Source organism: Columba livia, chromosome 2 (genome assembly GCF_036013475.1).
Source record: "Columba livia isolate bColLiv1 breed racing homer chromosome 2, bColLiv1.pat.W.v2, whole genome shotgun sequence".
Lineage (NCBI taxonomy): Eukaryota > Metazoa > Chordata > Aves > Columbiformes > Columbidae > Columba > Columba livia.
Genome location: NC_088603.1, coordinates 18,299,699 through 18,321,562, shown reverse-complemented (window position 1 = coordinate 18,321,562; position 21,864 = coordinate 18,299,699). Strand labels below are relative to the sequence as shown.

The 21,864-nt window shown below is 40.7% G+C and overlaps 1 protein-coding gene across 15 annotated transcripts in view; it reads right to left on the bottom strand.

The window, feature by feature from the left end:
• Positions 1 to 21,864, bottom strand: part of ABI1 (abl interactor 1) — an 82,630-nt gene that overhangs the window by 3,906 nt on the left and 56,860 nt on the right. The window contains exons 4-10 of one of the 15 annotated variants that reach the window (XM_005513805.4): positions 16,711 to 16,725; positions 15,885 to 15,985; positions 11,124 to 11,264; positions 9,037 to 9,137; positions 7,778 to 7,858; positions 5,943 to 6,119; positions 3,055 to 3,141 (exon numbers count right to left, since the gene is read on the bottom strand). In XM_005513805.4, coding sequence (XP_005513862.1) covers positions 3,055 to 3,141; positions 5,943 to 6,119; positions 7,778 to 7,858; positions 9,037 to 9,137; positions 11,124 to 11,264; positions 15,885 to 15,985; positions 16,711 to 16,725 — 703 coding nt within the window. The remainder of the gene's footprint in view (positions 1 to 3,054; positions 3,142 to 5,942; positions 6,120 to 7,777; positions 7,859 to 9,036; positions 9,138 to 11,123; positions 11,265 to 15,884; positions 15,986 to 16,710; positions 16,726 to 21,864) is intronic. The other 14 variants (XM_065050689.1, XM_005513795.4, XM_005513798.4 and 11 more) reach the window with 14 other exon arrangements.

The window sequence follows — 21,864 nt, the reverse complement described above, 5'->3', positions numbered from 1 at the left end:
GGACTTCGCACATTGAAAACACAGGCTGAAAACCACTGCTCTAGGAAAGATTTGACTGGAAGAAACCATCAGGCTGAGCAAGTGCTCCAGCACACTACACTAATTCTGAGCAGAAAGCCAAGCTGCAGGGCAAGGAAAGAACAACACTGAGTGAAGCTTTAGCTACTGCTAGTTACAATGGCACTGGAGATTAGAAATAAGGTTTCTCTTCCCTTTAATGCTCTTTACTTTTGCCTGGCCACTACTCCAGCGGTGACGAACCTTTGCTCTCCAGCCACATACCCTGACAAGGGGCTTGAGCATGGCTCGTGTGTCCCGGCTGGGTCCCACTGGCTGTGTGGGTGTGGAGGCAGTGAGGGGCAGCAGGGGCCTCAGCCCGGGCCCCCAGCCCACTAATGCTGTTCTTCACCTGCCAGTCCAGCTGAGCTGTATATCCCACAGCTCTCTCCATCAGTCAGACTGGCTGCCACTGTGTTAGTGACTCCTCTCCCATACAGAAGCCCATTTATGTCACTTGGAGACAGACTAACAAAGTCTTTGGCCGAGTGAACGCTATGTCTTGCCTGTGTTACTGAATAACACTCACAGGCAGGCTTCATTAACCCACCACAGACACACAACAATGCTGTTTGTGAATGGATTGCTTTTGTGCAGTAGTTTCGGCACACCTTTCACAAAATGTGTTTCTCCCCTTAATATATGTCTGCGGCCTGGTGAAAAAAAACAGTATTGAAACAACAACCCTTTGAGATCTTGAGAAATCCTTACTTTAATAAATGCAAAAAGTTGTATTGGTTCAACAATGAAGTCATTTATTTGAAGAGAAAAAAAAAAAGCAGGAAATACAAGTGTGAGTGCCAACACATGCCCTGAGATGCAGTGCAGAAACTGCATACTTTATGGGAAACATTTAAAACAATTCCATTTCACATTTAAACAAGGGGAGAGAATGGAACAGAAAAGTCAGACACGTGCCACCCCATGGAAGTATCCCCCTGCCTGTTGGATTTTAACCTAGACTTTTCCTCTTCTGACCCTAAAACAGGCAGGCTCTAGAACAGCATTACTTTTCCTATGGGTGGAAAAAAAAGCATACAAAAACACACACTAAATAAGAAGGGGTAAAATGACCAGTATTTCTACAGCTCCAAGTTGATATATCTTCTCTTGTATGTATCCACATTCCTGTTCTTTAAATGGGGTCCAGCAGACTCCATTTGAAAGGACTGGGTGTGACTGTACAGCGATTTACATCCAATCGGATGTCCCTGGGCACTGGACACACTGGAAACCTCTCTGAAGGAGATACCCACAGTTAGGGCACAGGAAAAAATAGGTGTTACATAGTGTCTAAGCCCTCTGTCCTTGTGCTCTGGAAGAAGTCCACAGGGCAGAGGATGTTGCTTTCGGAAGCCACAGATCTTTATAAGTAAGCGACAAGGCCACCCCACGTCTCCCTAATTCTGCTCCCCTGTAGACTTCTTGCAGAAAATGAGGCAGATGAAAGTCTAGCACACAATGCCAAAACTCAACAACAGCCTCCAAAGCCCGTTTTGCTGAGCGTATGCGCAGACTGCCACACGCACCCCTGCCTCCCAAATGAGGCGGCAGCAGCTCCAAGCCATACTCGTTATGTAACACTCAAACCCAAGGGACTCTTAAAAGAAAGAAAATAAACAGAACAATTCCTAAGACCAGATTTCAAGCTTCAGCTGTTTTTGCTCCAATCTCATTCACAAGTCAGCTTGCATTTTGTTGTTGCACACACAAATAAGTCTGTCCCTTTCACCTCCACTCTCCCGAGGGCTGTGTTATCTCCAGGAGGACAATACTTGGAACAATTCAGAAGCAGGTGTCAATTTTCTCAAGTTTATCTGCAAGTGAAGACATCCTGTAACCTTCATCTTCAGTAGGTTTACCTCTATACTTTGAATTTTGGAAAGGTTCATCAACACAGTTTTGTGGCATACTATTCTACATCAACATCATTCTTACTATTTACTTAACAAAATACCTTTTCAAATGAGAACCAGAGATTCCTCCTATCTCTAGAGGAATGCTCAGAACAGGACCACTTAAAAGCTCTAACGGGAAGGTGAACAGCAGCGCTAGTCAGATCTAGAGGCCCCTAAATGTATACTGGAGCTACACAGCTACTATGTAGCAGTAGCCCCTGAGATCCTAGAAGACTTTGCTGTGGCTCACAAACACTTTGAAAACATTTTCTACTTACTTCACGCCCTCTCTACATTGCATCCATTCTGTTGTTTACAGAACTGCAAAATACTCCTACAGCAAAGATGTCCCCAGATCAGGAACACGACTTTACACACGCACCAGCATTTGGGACAGTAACACTCACCTGAAATGAATCAATGAATCAAGCAGTAAAGGTAAAAGCAGAGTTGCCAGTACAAAACACCTTGCAGCACAGCTCATAGCCTGCGAGCAAATCTCTCGCAAACCTAACAAGCAGAGCTATGCTGCAAGAAGCTCAGTAGTGAAATCCGGGTAGAGAACACAAAGAAATAGAGAACGAAAGGCTTACGAGAGGAGAAATACCTTACAAGCTCCTTTGTAATGGCATTAGATCGTACGACTGCACGTTTTCAAGTGATCGTACAGCTTCCTGAAAACTACTACAGTATTAGAGCCAATGGTTACACAGTACATATTGTGACAGTCTACATAAGCCTTTCTAATAAAAACTCATCAATTATCCCTAGTGAAAAAGCCTCAGGCAGGATGATTCAACATGAAATTAATATTTTTAATTAAGATACATTTCTATATTCATATCAAGCAGATGCCCCATATTTCACACTGTATTTCTATAATAAATGTGCAGTTCAGAACTTAAATGGGTCAGTAATAATCATGCATGTTATAAAGTATTGAAGAGTGTGCCCTTCAGCTCCAATAGCGTATTGACACTAGAATGCAAGATGGTATTAGCTTCTGGAAAAGGAAACGAAATAGAGTCTGACTTGCCAGCCATGCATGCTAGAAGAAAGTAGGCTCTACCCTTTAACAGCTCAGCTTGTCCAAACTTACTGTTTTCCTGCACCCTGGCCACGAAGCCTGTGAGAGGTATCTGTGGAGTCAACTGAGGCATAGGGGGAGGGGGTGGAGCAATAGAAACTGGTAGCAACACACACACCATATTGGGGAAAGTCAAACAGACAAAGGAAAAAAAAAAGGAAACACAACAAAAGTAGCCGTCAGTAACGAGGACCACAAAACAAAGCATGTAAAGAACAACAAGAACACAAACATGGAAGAACCTTCTTCAAGCTTGTGCTTCCAACAAGGCTGAGTTCATGGTTGGCCAATTGAGGATGCAAAAGCAAAACACGCCCCTGAGTTCAGCTGAACCAAAAGCCCAGCACAGTTGTGCCTGTGAAGGGACTTGCTCCTTCACTTGCGGAACACACAAAATTGAGCTTTCCCTCTTACTACCAAATAGGGATTACTCAAAGTTATCTTTTAAAGTTATCTTTTAAAAGCATGTGACTAGAAGTAGAGATGACGTTTGGCAGGATTCCAGACTCTAAAATAAGAGTGGAGTGCTACGTGGAGTGCAGCAAAGCAGCACTGACACACAGCAAAACCTGCTGCTTTACAGGGGAAACAATGCTGCAACATCAACACCTCACACTCATAGAGAGCACCTCCTGTAAGTTCGTTCTGCTGGGGCAGTGGGTTGGCTTACTATGTTTTTGTTTTACATAGAAAAAGGGGCCTTGTTGCTTGTTGGTAGGTAAATCGGATGGATTTAGAGCAGAATGGAGCTTTATTTTAAATTATTAGGTATTCTGCGGTTAGAAGGCACCAAGCAGCCTGAGAAGCTGCCAAAGGCTTCAGCAGCTTCAACTGGCTACACTAGTGCCCAGGGCTCCCCAGGAAACCCTTGCAAGCTCATTTTCTGTGAAGTGTGTACCTAGTTGGTGAGTAATGAGATATGAGACTTGGCACCAGTGCTCAGAGGTGCTGGGCTGACAGCTGAGATGTTCCACTCCTCCCTCTACAAGTAGGAAAGAGGACGGGCAGCAGCTGGACACACCATTCAAACTAAGAGCTCTGGCAGCACATCTCACGAAGGAGAGGGGAAGAAAAAAAAGAAGAAAAAAAACAGCAAAACATCAAGTCATTTGTTCATAACGTGCCCCTTCTCAGTGGAATTTCTACTGCACTAAAGCAGAGAAATTCCTGTGAAGGTAGGAATTCAACAGGGTAACCAAGTTGGAACCAAATTTGAAAGAGGTTCTGTACTTCCAAGTAAGCAAAAGTTTTAAATAAAGCCGTAACTAAGATTAATATTTGATGAACAAAAATGGAGCATTTAGTTCATTACAAAACCAATGACCAAATAAACTATATGGGAGAAATGATCAATAAAAGATGGAGAACAAACAGGTTTCTCACAAAACTGAAGTAAACATCTGAGAAAAAAAAACCAAAGTATTTGTTAGCATGGAAAGTAAAACCTTACAGGAACATGGGACCTGGATTTAATGTCAAGACAGTAGCATTAAACAAATTTTAAAAATCACCAGTTACAGAAACAGAGGAAAACAGCTTAAAGTAGAAAAACACACCCATCAAAATACTGTTTAAAAAATGTTGACAATCAGTATTTTGAAAACACCAGAGAGGCTAGATTAAGAAACAGCACCTGCATTTGAGCAAAAAATTGCTTTGGACAAATGTAAATGTTCAGAAATAGCGGTGTGCACAGCATTTAAGACAACTGAACTATTTCCAGAAGTAAAGGTCTGTTTTTTCAACAAAACACAACTGTTGAAATAGGAAGGGGTTTTGTTGCTATGGTGAGTTAATTTGGGGGAACAAGAGAGTAGAGGAAAGTGAAGGGCCAGTATGGGTGAGAGAGGAAAATCAGGACTGGAAAAAATAAGAATAGATAGGTACTGCGTCTGCATATAAAAATACTTTCCAACAAATGTAATACTTCTAAACCACTGAGAAAACTTTTCACCTCAGTGTCTCAAACACTTTATATGCATTCTTTCCTTAAGAGTAAGTACACAACAGCAAACACTGATCCAAAGCGATCTTCAGCCCAAACATCAACATTTCTTTTTAAAAGAAATAGCACTCCAAAGTTTAAAGAGTTGACATGCTGAAGAACATCACATCACGAGAAACCATTAGAGGACTATCACTCCCCTGTGTATTGGGTCAAAATTTATGGAAATAGCAAGGAAGACATTTCTGGATAGAAACAGCCTTCTACCAGCCCTCAAGTAGATCCTTGTTTTGCAGATCTTCCTGCAGTGAACCTTGTTTGCCCTGTTGGGTAGGTGGGCAGAATGCTGCCGACTGAACCCTGCTCATTTGCCCATGGCATCCATCCCATCTATACTGCTACTAGTGTGGAAGCACAGTGCAGGAGTCTGCTAAAGAGAGACTGAGCTCTTCTCTAACAGTCAAGCTTAGAAATAAGGACAAAGGAGGAACTTGGAATCAGGAAAGAGACAGAGACAGGGAAGAACGGTGTAATGAGAAAAGTTTGTTCCTTGAGCACTGTGCTTTGCCAGTACTCTCTTGCCACTAGCCCAGTAGTGGAGGGACTGTAGGACTACAATCATATTACGACTCCTGCAAAAAAAATCTGGGTTTAGTGTATGTTCTCCAAGCACACCTGAAATGTTAAGTATAACGTGCCTATAATTAGATAGGCAATCATAATAATTTCTTGTCACAAGTAACAGCAAACAAGTCAGAGGGGAAAACAGTATAATTGCATAGAGTGCAATCACTGTACAACTTCAATATGGTTTTTCTTGTTTGTTTTTCCTTCTATTTTAGGAAAGAAAGCAGTAATCTGATTGATGCTCTTCATAAATGAATTAAAATGCCATGCATGCCTTTACAATAATTTTGCTCAAAACAGTTTGTGATTTCAGAGCTGAGAAGCTTACTTGAATTTTGAGAGTAAAGAGGCCCGCCATTAACATGAGGTTGAGCAGAAAATGGGGCAGTCACAGAAGGATTCCGTCTGTATCCACCAGAAGATGTTGAAGAAGTGGTAGAGTTGTGTCGCGAGATTTGCCTGGTCATTGTGCCATACTGGGAACCAGGAGCTGAACCCGGAGCAGCTGAAAAGCATTAGCCAGAGGAACCGAGGAAAAGACTTAAGCAGAGTATTACTTGGGATAGAATGCAGAAAATAGAAAAAAAGCCCAGACCATAGGAAATACTTGATTACAGGTCTCCAATGATTTAAGGCCAGTAACAGGAGATTAACAGAAAAACAAACATACCTGTTGTAATCAATAATGAGAAAAAACAAAACATAAACCACTCATATAAAGGGCATTTGAGAAATGCTGAGAACTATGAGAGACTGGACTGGAAAACTGAATCAGCTTCCAACTCCTAAGCATCTCTCAATTATTCTACATGCAATACCCTTTATTAAAAAGCACACATTAAAAAAAAAAAAATCAACATTCTGATCAAAGCAAATGTTTTCCATTGTGAACCAGAACTTGTCTCCAATCTAATATAAAAAGACACTAATAAAACAGTGAAACAACTGTAATGAGCTTTAGACACATGGCACATTTATCTATCATATTTGTTAGTTGTGCTTTTATATTGATGGAATTTGCACTAACAAATCAGAAACACCAATGCCAGATCACAGAAAGACATGTCACTCATTCTTCACGATGAACACCCATTTTTACCTTCCACATGCTTGCTGCACAAGCTTCAAGGTTAATAAGCCAATTTAAGTTCTCTTTTGGATTCACCTCTCACAGAGGAAAAAAATACTCACACCTTGCAGACCAATGAATCTCACGTGTTAAGGTCACATGGATCAACACAATTTTTAAATGCAAAAATTGTTTTGCAATAAAATGTTTTGTGTTTTTATATACATAGTTATATATCTTAATATGAATATATATAAGTATATACGAAACTGCACACACACATATATACACAAACAGCTTGTGATCAGAAGTTTGCAGCCCTGTAATACTATCCAAAGTCACTTTCACTTAACACTTCAGTACGGGAAAGTGCAAAGGGTTACGTGGGTCAAAGCCTCCAAAGCTGGTTTCATAGCACAATCAATGAATTTTGTCATCAGCCTGTGACAGGAAAGGGTGGGGTATTTTTTCCCACCTGTTTTGAAAAGTACTACTTTTAGATCCCATCCTAACAGCTGTATGTAATGCTTGAAGCAATTTTTCAAGAACTGTTAGTTCGTGTCCTCAAGTCTTCCAATTTGCCACCCGCCTGCAGTGTTACAGAATCAACCCCAAGACACTCTGACAGACACACTGCTTTTCGGTCACCTTACACCCACAGGACAGAACACATACATCACCCTACATATCAGCTACCATTTGTAAGCCAGAATGCAACTGTTGTGACTTAGTTTCAGCTGTGGGAGTGATAAAGCAGAATGCAAATAATCAAGCTGATTTTGAATTCTTATAAATCAGACTAATTGGATCTGAACTTTACTGAGAACTGAGATTTCAGGCAACTGTCAACCTTCTCCCTGGACCTTGTGCATTTATCTTCAGAGGCTTTAACAGCAGGAAATTAGTGGTGATTAGATTCGTTTAAAAACAAACAGAAATAAAACAAAAAAAAAAATCCCAGAACTGATTTTTATACTAAAATCATGTAGACTCCACTACAGAAGAAAAAACACCCTCATTGAGTCCATTAGGAAGAGATGATTATTGATTATGCAGCATGACTGCGATCACTTCGGCACTGACACAAGTCTCACCTATCAGACTGCCCAGCGGGAGAGGTGGTGGCAGTGGTGGTGCTGGCGGGGCTCCGGGAGGAGGAGGAACAGAAATGTGTGCTAATAAAATAGTTTATATTCCCAATTAGGCCATATATTTTATAAAGAAAAAACAAATCAAGCACAGGCACTTCACCGGCTTTCCAAATAAGTACAGAAATTCAACATTGGTCAACTGACACAAACTCAGGCCCTGATCCCACACAGGGTTCTGTACCTGCAGATCTTTATTTCAATTGATTTTTATGGGATGCCAGATACTAGTAATATTTCATGCCTATTTTTACTACTGCAGGATCACAAACCCCTGGGAACGGAAAGCCTACATGTGTGTAAAAAAAGTGAAGACTTGTCATCTGAGGAACAGATACTTAAGAGGTGCAATATCTAAGTTACATTACACCAAAGCTTCACTGTTTTCTCATGCAAATTAGCATTATGTGCTTACAAAATGCACAGGTAGTAAAGAAGTGACAGAATTAGTTTACTACCAAAATAATAATCCTGCCAGGCTTATAATAAAGAAGGATCCTACACATTCTCACCATTCATCATTCATAATACAAGGGAATATGCATTTGATACCAAGATTTCCTGCATGGTTCTTTTTCATTGCTATACTATCTTACCCACACTAGTTCTCCTGCCTCTCTCAGTGATCTCCATTATAGCTTAGCAACTTCAGACTGTAATCACAGCATAAACAACACTGGTGGATAAGCCTGAATTCTACTACTAGCAGTGGTTTGGTCATCTTCTGCATTTTATTTGAAGTTAAGAAATTTATTTAACTAAAAAAAATAACATGTACATACCATCACTGGCAGATGGTAATTTTAGCAGGCTATTGCAGAAGATGTTTCCCAGCAAACATGCACATAGTTGCTGCTGCTGCTTCTCGAGGCATCCAGAAATGCCAAATTGCAGATAGGCATTTAAAGATAAACTTTAAAAGGATACACCTCTCTCCTTCTATCCCCTCCCCACCTTGGTTATCTTGTAAAAACATGGACCAACAAAGGTATTTTAACCATCTGCTATTCTGTAAGTGATTGTTCTGCAAGTACTTTTGGTAAAGAATTAAAACTTTAGATGGCCCTCAGCATTCATAAGATATTTCATGAGTAGGATGGTGCTTCAGGACAGTTTCTACCCTGTTGTATTTACTCCAAATCCCTCTGCAAACACAAGCGACTGACATTACAGCCTTAAGTGAACATGGGAAGAGTCCCACATACCTGGTCCAACGGTTGGCGGCGAAGGGGTAGGCACGGCAATGGGAATGCCAATACTGCTGCTTCCACTATTCTCTCGACTGCCACTTCCTCCACTACTACCGCTAGAAAAGAAAAACACAAGTATTAGCACAGCATTTCCTACCAATGCCTGTAAACAGTCACACTCTTTGCGCACGCTCTGCTAGCCTAACTCAATTTTAGACTGTTGAAAAATCCCCTATAAAATGCCTCTGTCTCCACCTACAGTTACATACAGACAATCAAATCTGGATGCATGAAACCCCTAATAAATGGAATTAGCTAAGCTGATAAACATCACTATGCATGAAATATGTAATTAAATGCTTTAAAAAATAAAAAGGTAAACAATGATACCAGTTCTAGGTAATGGAGTAACAACTGCAGTAATAGTTTGGTGCCTTGTAATAATTTAAAGTAATAAGCTAGGGATGGACGAGTTAGTATCTAAACTGTAAGTCACCATTTAAGATTATTTATACTGTTAGCTGAAGGAACATTTCCTCCACTCACCGCAGAAGTTTAGACTGAGAACTTCTGAACTGACAACAACTATGATAAATCAATTGTGATGGGGTGTGATGTGGATAATTTTCTGTATGTTTCTGTACATTTCTGTATATAGCTGAAAAAGAATCAAGGTTCAGGCATAAGCTGTCCTTATTTTTATCCAAGAGCACTGCTTAGGCCAAGGCTTGAATTTACATGTATTAAACGGATAATATAACGGGAACTAAGTATTCATGATATTTTGAAGTCAAAACACCACTTGAAACCATCCATGCTAATTAAAGAATACTCAGTGATGCTACAGTTTGTTTACCATTCCTGGGTAGCTACAAATCAGTGCTGTCAAGAGTCAAGACCAAATCATACAAATATACATTGAAAAAATAACACTGTTACAAAAAGAAAAATCAGTGGCGTGAAATGGAAGCCAAGATAATTCCTTCGAAATTAATGTTCTGTATGCTGAAGACCTTGATCTTGTCACCATGGTTGCAGCTGAATTTCTAACTGCAGTCTACATAAAAGAAAATCTTGTGAGACAAGAGTAGGAAGCATTCACAGTAGCCAGCTAAACAGATTAACAAGATCTTGGTTGCAGCCAGATTTAGGAATTATTACATTCTGACAGTATCTCATGATCAGCTGTGTCCAAAATACTCTCTCAAGCTCCATTAGTGACCTACCATGTTTAACTGCCTACTGGGAGTTTAAAAAAAAATAAGAATGAAGCTCTCAAAAATAAGCTAACATTTACTTCTAACTATATTGAATTCTTTAATCTGTTTTTCCCCTGCAGTTTGAAGCCCATGATAAAAATCAAACTGAAAAAACTGAATTCACTCAAGAGGCTCAGAGAAAGATCAAGCCTTGCAATTCGAGAAAAAAAAAAATGGCACTAAAAAAAACCCAAAACAACGAGGTACAATCTGAAATGCCCTTCTCACTCAAAACACATACTCCTCTTTCAAAGCCCTTCAGCACGTGGAAACAAGTGGTTGATGCCAATACCTGCTCTGTGAATAGCTTTTATTTTCTGCTTCTATTATGCTAGCACTGATTATGAGCATTAAGTTCTAGTAAAAAGAAAGCAATCAGCTCTTTCAGACTACCTTAATCATGGTGTTTCTAACCAACAGAAATTTCCCTTTGCAATTAGTGGTCTTGAGAACAACAACAATAAAAACCTATTTTAGGCTAAGGTTTATAATGCAGTTTCAAACCCAGTAGGACCCATCACTACCTTGCAACTGCATAAATTTTAAAGTTTTGCTTATTCTTGGGAAAGAAATCGTAGAACAAAATAAATTTATTATATAAAACAAGGCCTGTAGTTATGGAACCTGCTAGATTAAATGAGGCTTCCATAGAGTATGAAAACAGTTTTATGTGCTAGAGTAGTCAACAACACAGTCATGTTCTGTTAATGCGGAGTGGCAGAATAACTCACCTTTTGCCTCTCAACAAAAAGCTAACAGGCACAAAGCTTCAAAGCTTTTCCATTATTTTAGTAAGCAAGAGCATGCCAAGCAGGAAGGAGTTACGGTGAGAAAACACTCTACCTGTGTGTTCTTGGTCTCTGGTTCAAGGAAGCCGTCCTTCCTGGACTGTGCTGACTGCCCAGTCTGGCAGGACTGGTCATGTAATCGTTGGGGACTGTTGGCGGTTTGACTGGCTCCAGGGTTTTGTAAGGAGTATTTCGTCTGGTCAACAAAAAAAAGATTTAAAGACAGATAAATGAGCAGAAGATCAAAAGGATAAATGAATGAAGTGGTGAAGCCATTTGTTTCCTTAAGTTTTCATAAGAGATCACTGCACAGTGACCCACATTGCAGTACATGAAACGAATTCCACTGGGCAGGGTAGACAGGTCACATTCAACTCTCTTAAGTGCTCTTATGCAGATCCATACAAGTTGGCCTACAGCACATAAAGTAGTTAAAAAAGCCTGAAGTAAATTTACCACCAAAAATATATTATTTGAATCACATAACATACAATAGTTAACATCTGTGTAACATTCTGGAGTTACCTTTCAGTACAGTGTTTGTGAGCAGCTCTTCCACTGTAACAATATCATCTTTCCTCCCTTCCTCCCCACCCCCCCCAAATGCTTTCCAAACAAGTATTCTTGGCTAAAGGTATTCAACTCACTGAGACAGGAGTAAGGCTGCAAGATTCACAGCTACATTTGCAATCACCAAGGCTCTTCCTAGCAGCATCATTTCACACAGTAATTCAGCAACCTCATATCACTTAGGCAGATCTTAAAGTGCCTTGGATGAGCTTCATTGTCTCAGTTTTCCAGCCCAAAGAAGTGAAGCCCAGAGACTCCCACAGTCACCTAGCAGACTGCATCAAGTCAGAAATATAACACAGATCTTGCGAGATCTATTTACCAGACCCATTACTGCCTTAAGAACAGAGTGTTTATTGTACTGAATTGCAGAGCTCTTCAGTTCTCACCAGTAACTAAGAGATCCCTTGCAAGGCATGGAATTTGGCAATGCACCAGCTAAGCAAAACCAAAAATACTTAACTATTGGCATTTAATCATTTCTTCAGTTACTGGTTTTAACTGAGCTGATAAGTTACACAGCTTCCTGGTATTTTAAGAGACTTATTGACTTCCTTTTTACAATATGGAATGCAACAGCACTAAATTTTAACTACAACATTCTACTATTAAAACCTCTAAAGGAGAGAAGTGGAAATACCATAATTGTTTGCATGCACTGTGGTGTTTGTAAATTAGTTTGTCTACATAAAGAACTCCAGATGATTTTAATATGCAGACTGCCACCACCTATAGATCTGCCAAAAGAGATCAGTCATGGGAAAAATAAATATACTTTGTATTTCGGTTGTAAGAGATAGAGCTCTAAATACCATCAAATAAAATGATAACCAAGGAAGATTTTAAATATGCTTCCAACAGAAATAACCTTGAAAATGTTTTAAGATATTCTACCCTGGAAGGCCCTGGCAATACTACTACTCAGATCTGCAGTACCGTTTATTTTGCCTGGACAATTAAAAATCTTGTCAAAAGCAAACCCCCACTACACCCTCAGGTTCAGCCATGCCTCAGTTTCTCCTTTGCTCTTCTCAGCTTCATTGAAGCACTCAAACTCCAAAGCACCAGAGAAGTCAAAACCAATTTCTTTCCATCACTCAAGTCCACTCCTTCCCTTTGCTTCTCTGCCAGCCCCAGAGAGGAGAACCCTCCCTCCTGACACTGCCCGGTGCTCCCTGCCCTGCTGTCCCTCCATGCTGCAGTGTGGCGTGATGCCCAGTGCCACCAGGAAGGGTCCAGGGAGCCCAAGGCCTTTGCTCTGCTCCAGCACCCTCAAGGCCCAACGGCTACTCCCTCCATCCAGCTCCAGAAATTCACTCCTCCTCCTGTGACACTTCCACCCAGAGCATCCGAGCTTTTCCACAGTCTCTCCTGGGTCCAGTGAGGAGACTCCTGCTTCCTGCAGCCCCTTTCCCTTTTCAGCCCACATGATTTCTGTGCAGAACTCCATCCCCACCATATTCCTTCAGCTAGTCCTGCCTCAGAGGGACAAGCTGCACAATAGAGAGCACATGCTTAACAGCCTGTGTTACACACCAAGCTCAGTTCTGATTTTACATGGTTCTCTGTTTTCTGGATCAAAGGGAGAAGAGTAGTATCCTTGCAGTTTCTAGCAATTTTTTCTGCATATATTAGGGAAACAGTCATGCCTATGATATTTCATGCTTTGGCAGAACACGGATGCTCAAGACAAGAGCTGGGCTTCCTGAACAAGAAGGGCAGATAGAAATCTCTGTTACCCACCCACATTATTCCTCCCCCTCAGCCAACTGCTGTCTCTTGTCAAGCTCATCTGGAAATGACATTCAGCTGATTAATCCTTATCAGGCATCAGCTAAGGCAACCAAACAGCTCTGTCTTGTTCAGGGGAGAGCATTAGAGAGAGAGCTCACCAGCACATCAACACTGCTGTTTCAATAGCAAGCGTAGGACATGAAAGCGCTACCCAGCTTGCCAGGGCTGATAAACTACTCTTTCTCAGCTGGGATAAGAGAGACAATTGGAATACTGATTGCATGCCCTTGAGCAATGGGAATTTTCACAAAACATGCTGAGGAAACCTCCAGGGTAATTTCTCTGCAGAAAGGGAAACAAACACTGCCATGGTAAAGCAGCAAAACACCAAATCAGGATTAAAAAAAAAAAAAGAAAAAAAAAAAAAGCTAGTATTTGACAAAAGGAGTTGCTGCTTCTAATTTTCCTTGACCTCTGCTGCTCGTCTGCCATCCTGTTCCATCTCATCGCTCCTCATTTTTCCAGCTCACCACCTCTCTCAGACAACATACCTGAAGCCAACACAATGTGGCGGATGCACTCAATTCCCCTACAGCCAAACTGGCAGCAGTTTGGTCCAGGCTCCAGAGGAGGTGAGGGCCTGCACCACAGTCAGGCCAAAATCTCCTTCCAGGAGACCCACAAGGAAGCAGAACAGCACACTGAACACCGGTAACTTGTGGGCGCAGGGAGGGTCGTGCAGACTTTCCTGCTGTATGCAATCTGACTACGAGTCACCCACTTTATTCTACAAATATGACAGCCTGGATGAGCCCACTTTGATCTCTGCCTGCTAAATAAGAGAGCTGTATGGCACTGTTTTTACCACTCACAGGTCAGTGGATGAGCCCAATTCAAGTTCAATATAGTAATAACTTAGCTTAAGTAGATGCATACTAAATGTAATTAAGTATTTCAAGAGATAAAGGTTGTATGATTTTCAATATATTCTTTGCTTTATGTTACTTAGTAAGCTGTTTTTTCTAAAATTAAGCTGTAAAGTTCTGCTCATATTTACCAAAAGCAACTACAAACTACACTGAACACTTATAAGATAAGACCTATTTTGCATTTAGCTGAGAAAAAAGGATTTATTCAGACAAAACAGTATCTGCAAGGCTATGGACCATAAACATTGTCTACTGCTGAACAAAACAAAGGCCCACATGGAATCCGACAAAAAAAGATCCAATGAGAAGCAAGAAGATTCAAAGTGAAATATTGCTATTGGACTGAATCATGGTATGAATGACCTGTAAAGATATAGAAGTTTGTAGTTTTCTATGCTTGCGGGGACCTCTGAGCAGGTACCCAGCTTAAGCCAGCCCTTCTGCTATTCTGCTCCATTAAATTTTTTATTTTGTAAGAATTTTGTCTCCTGAAAGTCTGTTCTGCATATGGTTACCAGGCCTTGCCTGAAAGTTTGCCTCTGGAGTTCTAAAATACAGACTCCAGAGCAAACAGTTATCAGGGAGGGAAGGTGCCTGAAAGTTTGCTTCATGAACGGGTATGGGCACTTGGAGAGGTCAGCAGCATTTGGCTTGGCATATTTCCCCCATGCAGTAAATAACAGAATGAACCTGCCACCGAACTCTTTTAAGTTGCATTTCTCTTTAAGTAATCTAAACATTGTTCTGCAGTAAGCAGAACCCAAATTACTCCCCCCGACACACAACCATGCCACAGCTTTACAGTGCCACAGTCCCTCACAGCATAAAGGAAAGACTGGGAGTGACAAATAGGTAAGACGGGCTTGTTCAGGATGCCTTTTGGAAGATGTTGCACAGTTGGACATACAAAACCATATGGCACGTGCTCTGAGTTTCTCAAGCATTAATGTTTTGCTCTCTAGCAACAAAACTACTTGCTGGCACATGAAGATAAGCAGATTTCATTACCCACAGGTCCACAGCAGCAAAATAGATGCTACAGCAGGGAACTCTGCTCACAGAAGCACTTGGGAATAGCAAAATCCTTCCTCATTTAAGCATAAAAATAGAAGTGCACAAGCCTGTAAGAATCAACGTTGCCAATGTGTTCACAATGCCACTAATTTTGCTTAGATAATGCAAACAGATATGGCACCAAACAGACACTTCATTCCTCTTATAATATTGAAAAATGAGTAGACAAAAACTTTCACAATAAAGTCTCTCCCCCACTGAAGTTAAAACCTCATTGATATTCTTTTGTGTTACTAAGGATTTCTCCCCCAAAACTGGAAATAACAACCACCCCCTCATTTACCCATATGTACAACAAAGCCTTCCACCACAAAAAAAAAAACATTCTTTCAAAGGGTCATAATAAAAATAAGAGTTAATGCAACTGAAAGGGTTTATACAGAAGATGTAATTATGGTTTTTTTCCTGAAGAAAATCAGAATTGCCATCTATCCACGTATTTAAGAAACACCAACACTGGCACAATTAAAACTATTACCCAGGCAGGACCAAGCAGTCTTTATTCTTACCCCAGAGTTCCCCGGCCTGACATGGGAGGACTTGGTGGTTTTTGTGTAGGCGGATTTGTTCTTGACAAGGTGCCAGTTCTTGCAGGCTGGTTATTTCCATGCTGAAATAAGGGAAAACATGATTTTATTTTTATAACAGAGCAGCTCTATTATTGACAGCTGCTTTTTTTTTTTTTAAGTGTAAGAATATGAAGTGAGAATTCCCAGACAGCTGTCAAACAGCAAGTTTTCAGCTACACGCAAGACAGCAGTAAACACAGAGTCTAAATACAAGCTTAATGGTATTTTTGCTATTAATTTACAACAGACATCAGAAAGGTAGGCAATTGACAGGTTCATGCACAAATCTCTTATATCCTCTTTTCTTTAAAAGGAAGCCACATTTCTGTTCATCTCCATTTGGGTATTAATAATTGAAATAAAACTTTAACACCGACAGTACAATACAGTCAGCATGGGCAAGAATGTCTCAATTTGCCCCTGCTATTTGACTAGCAGAGTCATTCAGGTTGTCTGGGAAGTCTCCTGCAAAAAATGTAAGTGAAGGGAATGAAGGCATCTACTGAATTCAGAGCAAAGCACTACATGTGTTAGAGAAATTAATGTATCTATGTATAAATGCAGATGTCAATGTATTGCAGATATATTGACACACTGTAAACACTGTAAATTAAAAAAAATCAACTAGAGCATTTTTAATCTAAATATCCTATGGAAAGCAGAGGAGAGCATAAGAGAGCGCTAGTTTTCAGTTTTAATGGCTCTGCAGCCTCTACTATCAGTCACATGAGGCACTGTGGGTCAAAGGAGAAATAACACTTCTTACCTTGGCTTTTAGCCACTTAACGTTGGCAAAAAAAGGGGGGGAAAAAGGTAGAAATTAATGGCAGATCCATCATAACTGATAGGACAGGTTAAACTACAGATTATCACATTTCAAAAATGCATTTCTATCTACTGATAATTAGCTGCACCCCAGTACGCTAACAGAGATTTTAACAGCTCACTTTGTCATTGAAAGTTCTGTGTCTAAGTAACCACAGGAAAACCGCCTGTGTCAAAATTAAGCCTAGCTAAGCTTTGCCAGATTTCTTTGCCAGGCTCTTCATGGGCAATAAAGGGTTGAAAAGCACTTTGCTGACCATTCAAGTCCAAACCCAAATCAATGCTATTTCAATGGCTACATGCACTTAAGAATTTGTTCACAAAACCACAGTTTCAGCTATATGATGCAGAATAGACTTGCCTGTTGTTTTGACACTTAACCTTCATGTGCTGTGAAGAAATCCTAGCAGCTGCATTGAATGATAAATAAAGAAAAGGGCTTTCTCAAACAGGATGAGCAGCAGCGCCTTTCACCTCTGGTTTATTGATTGAAATCTGACTCAAGCCAGCACAGCGCTGGCTGCTCAAAACTGTGTTGGCAGTGCTGTAATGATGGTTACTCTGAAATTTCAGATCTTAGAATCAAGTCATTATATGACTCCACCACAACATTTTTACAGGCTTTGTAATTGCAGAGTTAAAAAAAAAATTGGCACCATAAGGAAAATGAATGTAAAACTTTAAATAAATTAAAGTTCTATGATTTTATTCGGGGGGGGGGGGGGGGGGGGGGGAGGGGATGACACTCAAGTTTTTGAATGGGGAAAATTATTAGTTTCACTGATTAAAAACAAAAAATACAAAAAACCAACCAAACCCGAGCAAACACAAAACCCCAAAACATAAAATAGTCCAAATGTGTTTTTTTTGTTTGTTTGGGTTTTTTTTTGTTTGAGGTTGTTTGGAAATAAACTGTCACATCCAGAACAAGCCTCCTAATACACAGGTTTTCAAACTGCGGTTTGCATCTTCTCCTCTTCCAAGACACTAAGACCAGTTTAAGGGTCTCAAAAACTCAGAAAAATAAATAAAACATGCTATACAGCAACGTGCAATGAGATTTCTGACAGGGTCTGCAAAACCACTGAAAAACAGCTGGAGTTTAATAAATCGAAAGAGTTTGAAAGCAACTGCCCTTAAGTTATTCAATTACAAGAACAGAAACAAAAACCTGCTCCAAAATTCAAATTAAAAAGTTTAGCTGTGGTAAGTTTGAAGGTTTTGGGCAGAGGTTCATCAGCAGAGTGGTAGAATTAAGGCATTTAAACCACGCTGTCCACACACACTCACTTAATGGAAAAGCATGAAGGCTCAGTTTCCAGGATGCCAGGGTAGTCTCCCAAGTACTGTATTTTTAAAACAGGCTTTTAGCAATGAAACTTGCTTTACCCTCTCACAGGAATATGTGACCCTTTCCCTTACTTCATCAGTTGCCAAGTGCAACAGCATAATACAAGGAATTTGTTAAAAGAGACCAAAGGCAAAACTCTTGGTTTTGTCCCTCCCTAGCAGCCATAGATAGAAACCTCTTAAAGGCTTAAAAGGAAGGGTGGCATGGGTTCCCACCCAGCCTCTACTACTAAATTTGCCTGCCTCAAAAATAGAAAGCCCAAAAGCTTCCTTTCTTTCCTTATGCAGTATCATTCAGCACTTCCTGTGAGTCTTCCCACCTCCTCCCTAATCACTGTTAAATTCTGCCTCTGCTGCAGCAACACAGATATCAACATCTAGCAATGATTCAGGAATCTTCATGTTATTTCAAACCTTTCTACTGCTAAGTATTGCTTAACATACTAAACATGTATCCAAAGTCCAACAGCTCTTGACCTTTCTTCCTATCTCTACCACTGTATCAGGTGAGCTTCATTCTCTTTTGCTACCAGTTAAACAACATGCAGACAGATGTACACAATTTACTGTGCAGAATTAGTAACTGCTGTCTACACCGCTTTCTAGAAGTAAAAAGCTCTGGACATGTCCTCTCTATTGCTGTCAATACAAACAAGGATCATATGAGCAGGAAAACACAGAAGGAAGGAACACAAACGGAACAGGGATCCTTATGGGAGAGGAACTCCTGATTCAAAAGACAGAAGTAAAGAAGGAAAGCAAATTAACTGAAGCAAGATGAACCATATGGCTATTTAATCACAGTCAATAACCTAATTAGCTAGAAGGAGACATCATCTTGTATTTATTGGCTCAGCTTGAGGTCAACCTTGCCACATTTCTTGGTCTGAAAACCGAACATAACGCTTTCTAAGCAATTAAAAAACTTGCTTGGAACTGGGAACAGTTTAGGCAGCAGGGTCTAGACTCGTTATGATTTTAGGAAAAATGGGAAAAAAAAAGAAAAAAAAAAAGGTACATGTTTAATGCAGGTTTAAGCATCTCTACAAAAGCCTCTATGCCAGCCAGCCATTTGGTGGAACATGACCATCACCAACTGCTTGATTGGTACTGAGAAGGTCAGAGTCAGGAAGGAAGGAAATGCGGGGCATGAAGAAGCAAAGCAGCAGCAGCAGCATGCATAAGGTTCACAGCTTGAAGAGGGAAGAGACTGTTCTGAGAGTGATCTATAAAATAAGAGATAGGAGATGCAAAAGGAAAAAAGCTTAGTCAAATGAAGAGCAGCACTGGGGACTCCCACAGAAGCTGTAAGGAGCACGACTCCCTTCTCCTCCCGCTAGCTGTATTACTGTACATGCAGGAGACAGTTTTCAGCCAGATACCAGCATCCTGGATGACATACACATCCAAACAAAAACATGGTGTGTAGGCTTGCTGGGGATGCTTGTGATGCAGAGGCAAAGAACTAGACAGATCAGGTTGTCCCCAGAAACAAGACAGCATGGTAAGCAGCAGTATTGGTTGAGGTTTCTTGCAAGCATCAGAGCAGAGAGAAGTTTTAAAGAAGCAACCAGAACAATTTTGCCTTTCCAGGGAAAACCTGCCAGGCATGTGACAGTCCTGGATAAAGTTTTAAGGGTTGTCACAAAATTAAGAGCATGAAACCACAGTCTCAGGTTCAAGAAATAGGAGTGAACCTTGCTGCACTTCCAGAAGATCCCAGCTAGGGCAGTGGCACATTCAACAGGTTCTGACAGTGTGGGAGAGCAGGTCGGCCAAGTACTGAGAGAAAGGAGTAATGCAGTTAATGGCCAAAATAGGCGTTTGCAACAGCCATGCAAGGCATTTATCAAAGCCAAAAGTGAGACTGCTCCTGTAACCACCAATGCCAGGAATTCAGAGCACCTGGACAGAGAACTTTAGCTGTGGGTTTGGACAGGACAATGTTTTGGGACAGTCAAGCACTGACTGTAAGTACCAAGTAAGAGGCTTACTTGCTTAAGGCAACTTTTTCAGCAGTTCCGGCATGCTCAGTTCTGGTGGGCTGAACAGTACAAAAAGACCTGCCAAAAGAGGGAGTGCCGCAGGTGTCTGTAAAAGGGGCCAAAGGGATGAGCCAAAGCACAGCATGGAAGGGTAGCATGTGAGGCAATCAATACTATCTACTGGTGGCCAAAGGGTGCCCAGAGACTGGAGGGACTCTGCTGGCTGGCCTCAGGAGGCAGCCATCTAACTGGTCTTAATAGTTTCCATGCCAAGTAACAACTCATAGGGGAACATTAGTCACGATTAAGGGAACCAGAAAGCTATTATTTGAGTTAGGAACTGTGTTTGGAAAAGTAGGGTGAAGGACATTACACACAACTCAGTGAGCAAATGTATCTAACACAAAAGGCCACTTGCACACATGAGCAAAATCCTTATCACGCTGACATCCACCAAGATTCTCCTGCACACTTCAGCTGTGAACTCACCAATTTCAGACTGCAGACACAGGTCTCTGTGCAGGTTGGTTGTATTTCCCCTGCTGTATGTTGCTCACTATTTCTCCAACTGCTAAATTTAAAGAGCCAATTTCACACTATATCCTGCCACACCTAGGATCACTGAAAGTCGTCATTAAAGACCATGCAATATAAATGCTGACCGATGGAAACAAAGGTTTAGAACTGTGCTAGTCTAATCTGTATTAACAGTAAGTGGCAAACTCAGAACTTCAATATGTGTGTTCTGTAGAAGCAACAACCACCCTTAGATCCGTTACCTTTGACCAGTAATCACAGTCATCAACTGCAGCAGAAAAAAATGATTGCTTTTGATCACTCTTTAGTTAACCTTCCGTTTTACTTAAAAAGGTATTTCCTGTATTAGTCAAGTGAGAATTACCTGAGACATCCCTACAGAAAAGCAGCTGGCCTTAAGACCTTCCGAAGTGCTATTATGGATCTACAGCTAGGAAATTCCATTGCTCCACAGGCACCCTCAGATTTTTGCACAAGGTTGCCTCCTGTCACATCAGTGGAGCACCTGGAGTACCACAAGATGCCACAGTCAGAGAAGGAAAAGCAGCTGGAAGGGCACTTGTACATGAAGGTATGGGATGCCTGAGGAAAAGATACAGTAAAACACCAAGTCTAGAACATGGTTTCCTTACATAAATCAAGATATGTAATCAAAGATGTTTTTCAGAAGGCAGACTGTATGTGGGTGTCAGACACTCTGGGCAACATGCTCCAGCCACTAGTTCTGTGCAGTGTTAAAGAAATTATTCCTTTGTCTCAATTTCCTTATTAGGATGGGTCAGAAGCCTCTTTCTGTTCTTTATTTCTTTATCGTCTATTGCAAGGCAGATTATTTTGAGAAAATTTAGGTTCCAAATCAATATTTCTTTCAAAATTGAACATGAGTAGGTAAGTCCCCCTTCAGGGTAGTTTTGCCTTTACCTTTTAACTGTGACCTCCTCCAGTATTATTTGCAACCTAGTAATTACATTGTCTTCTCTTAACAGTGACCAGCTGAAGCTTGTCAGTATTGCTTCTCTTTTTTTTTGTTTCCAAACTAAGCAGGCAAAAATCTTAATGTCACATTTGACCTTAAAATGTTTTACCGTATTAAACTGCTATTAACATTTAAAATTCCACTTACACTGTTCCCTTAGCGCTCAGTAGTCATGTTCAGAGAAAAATACCTAGATTCCTGCCTTTAAATACTTCAAGCTTTTTGAATTCTTTGAGTTGGTAACTTT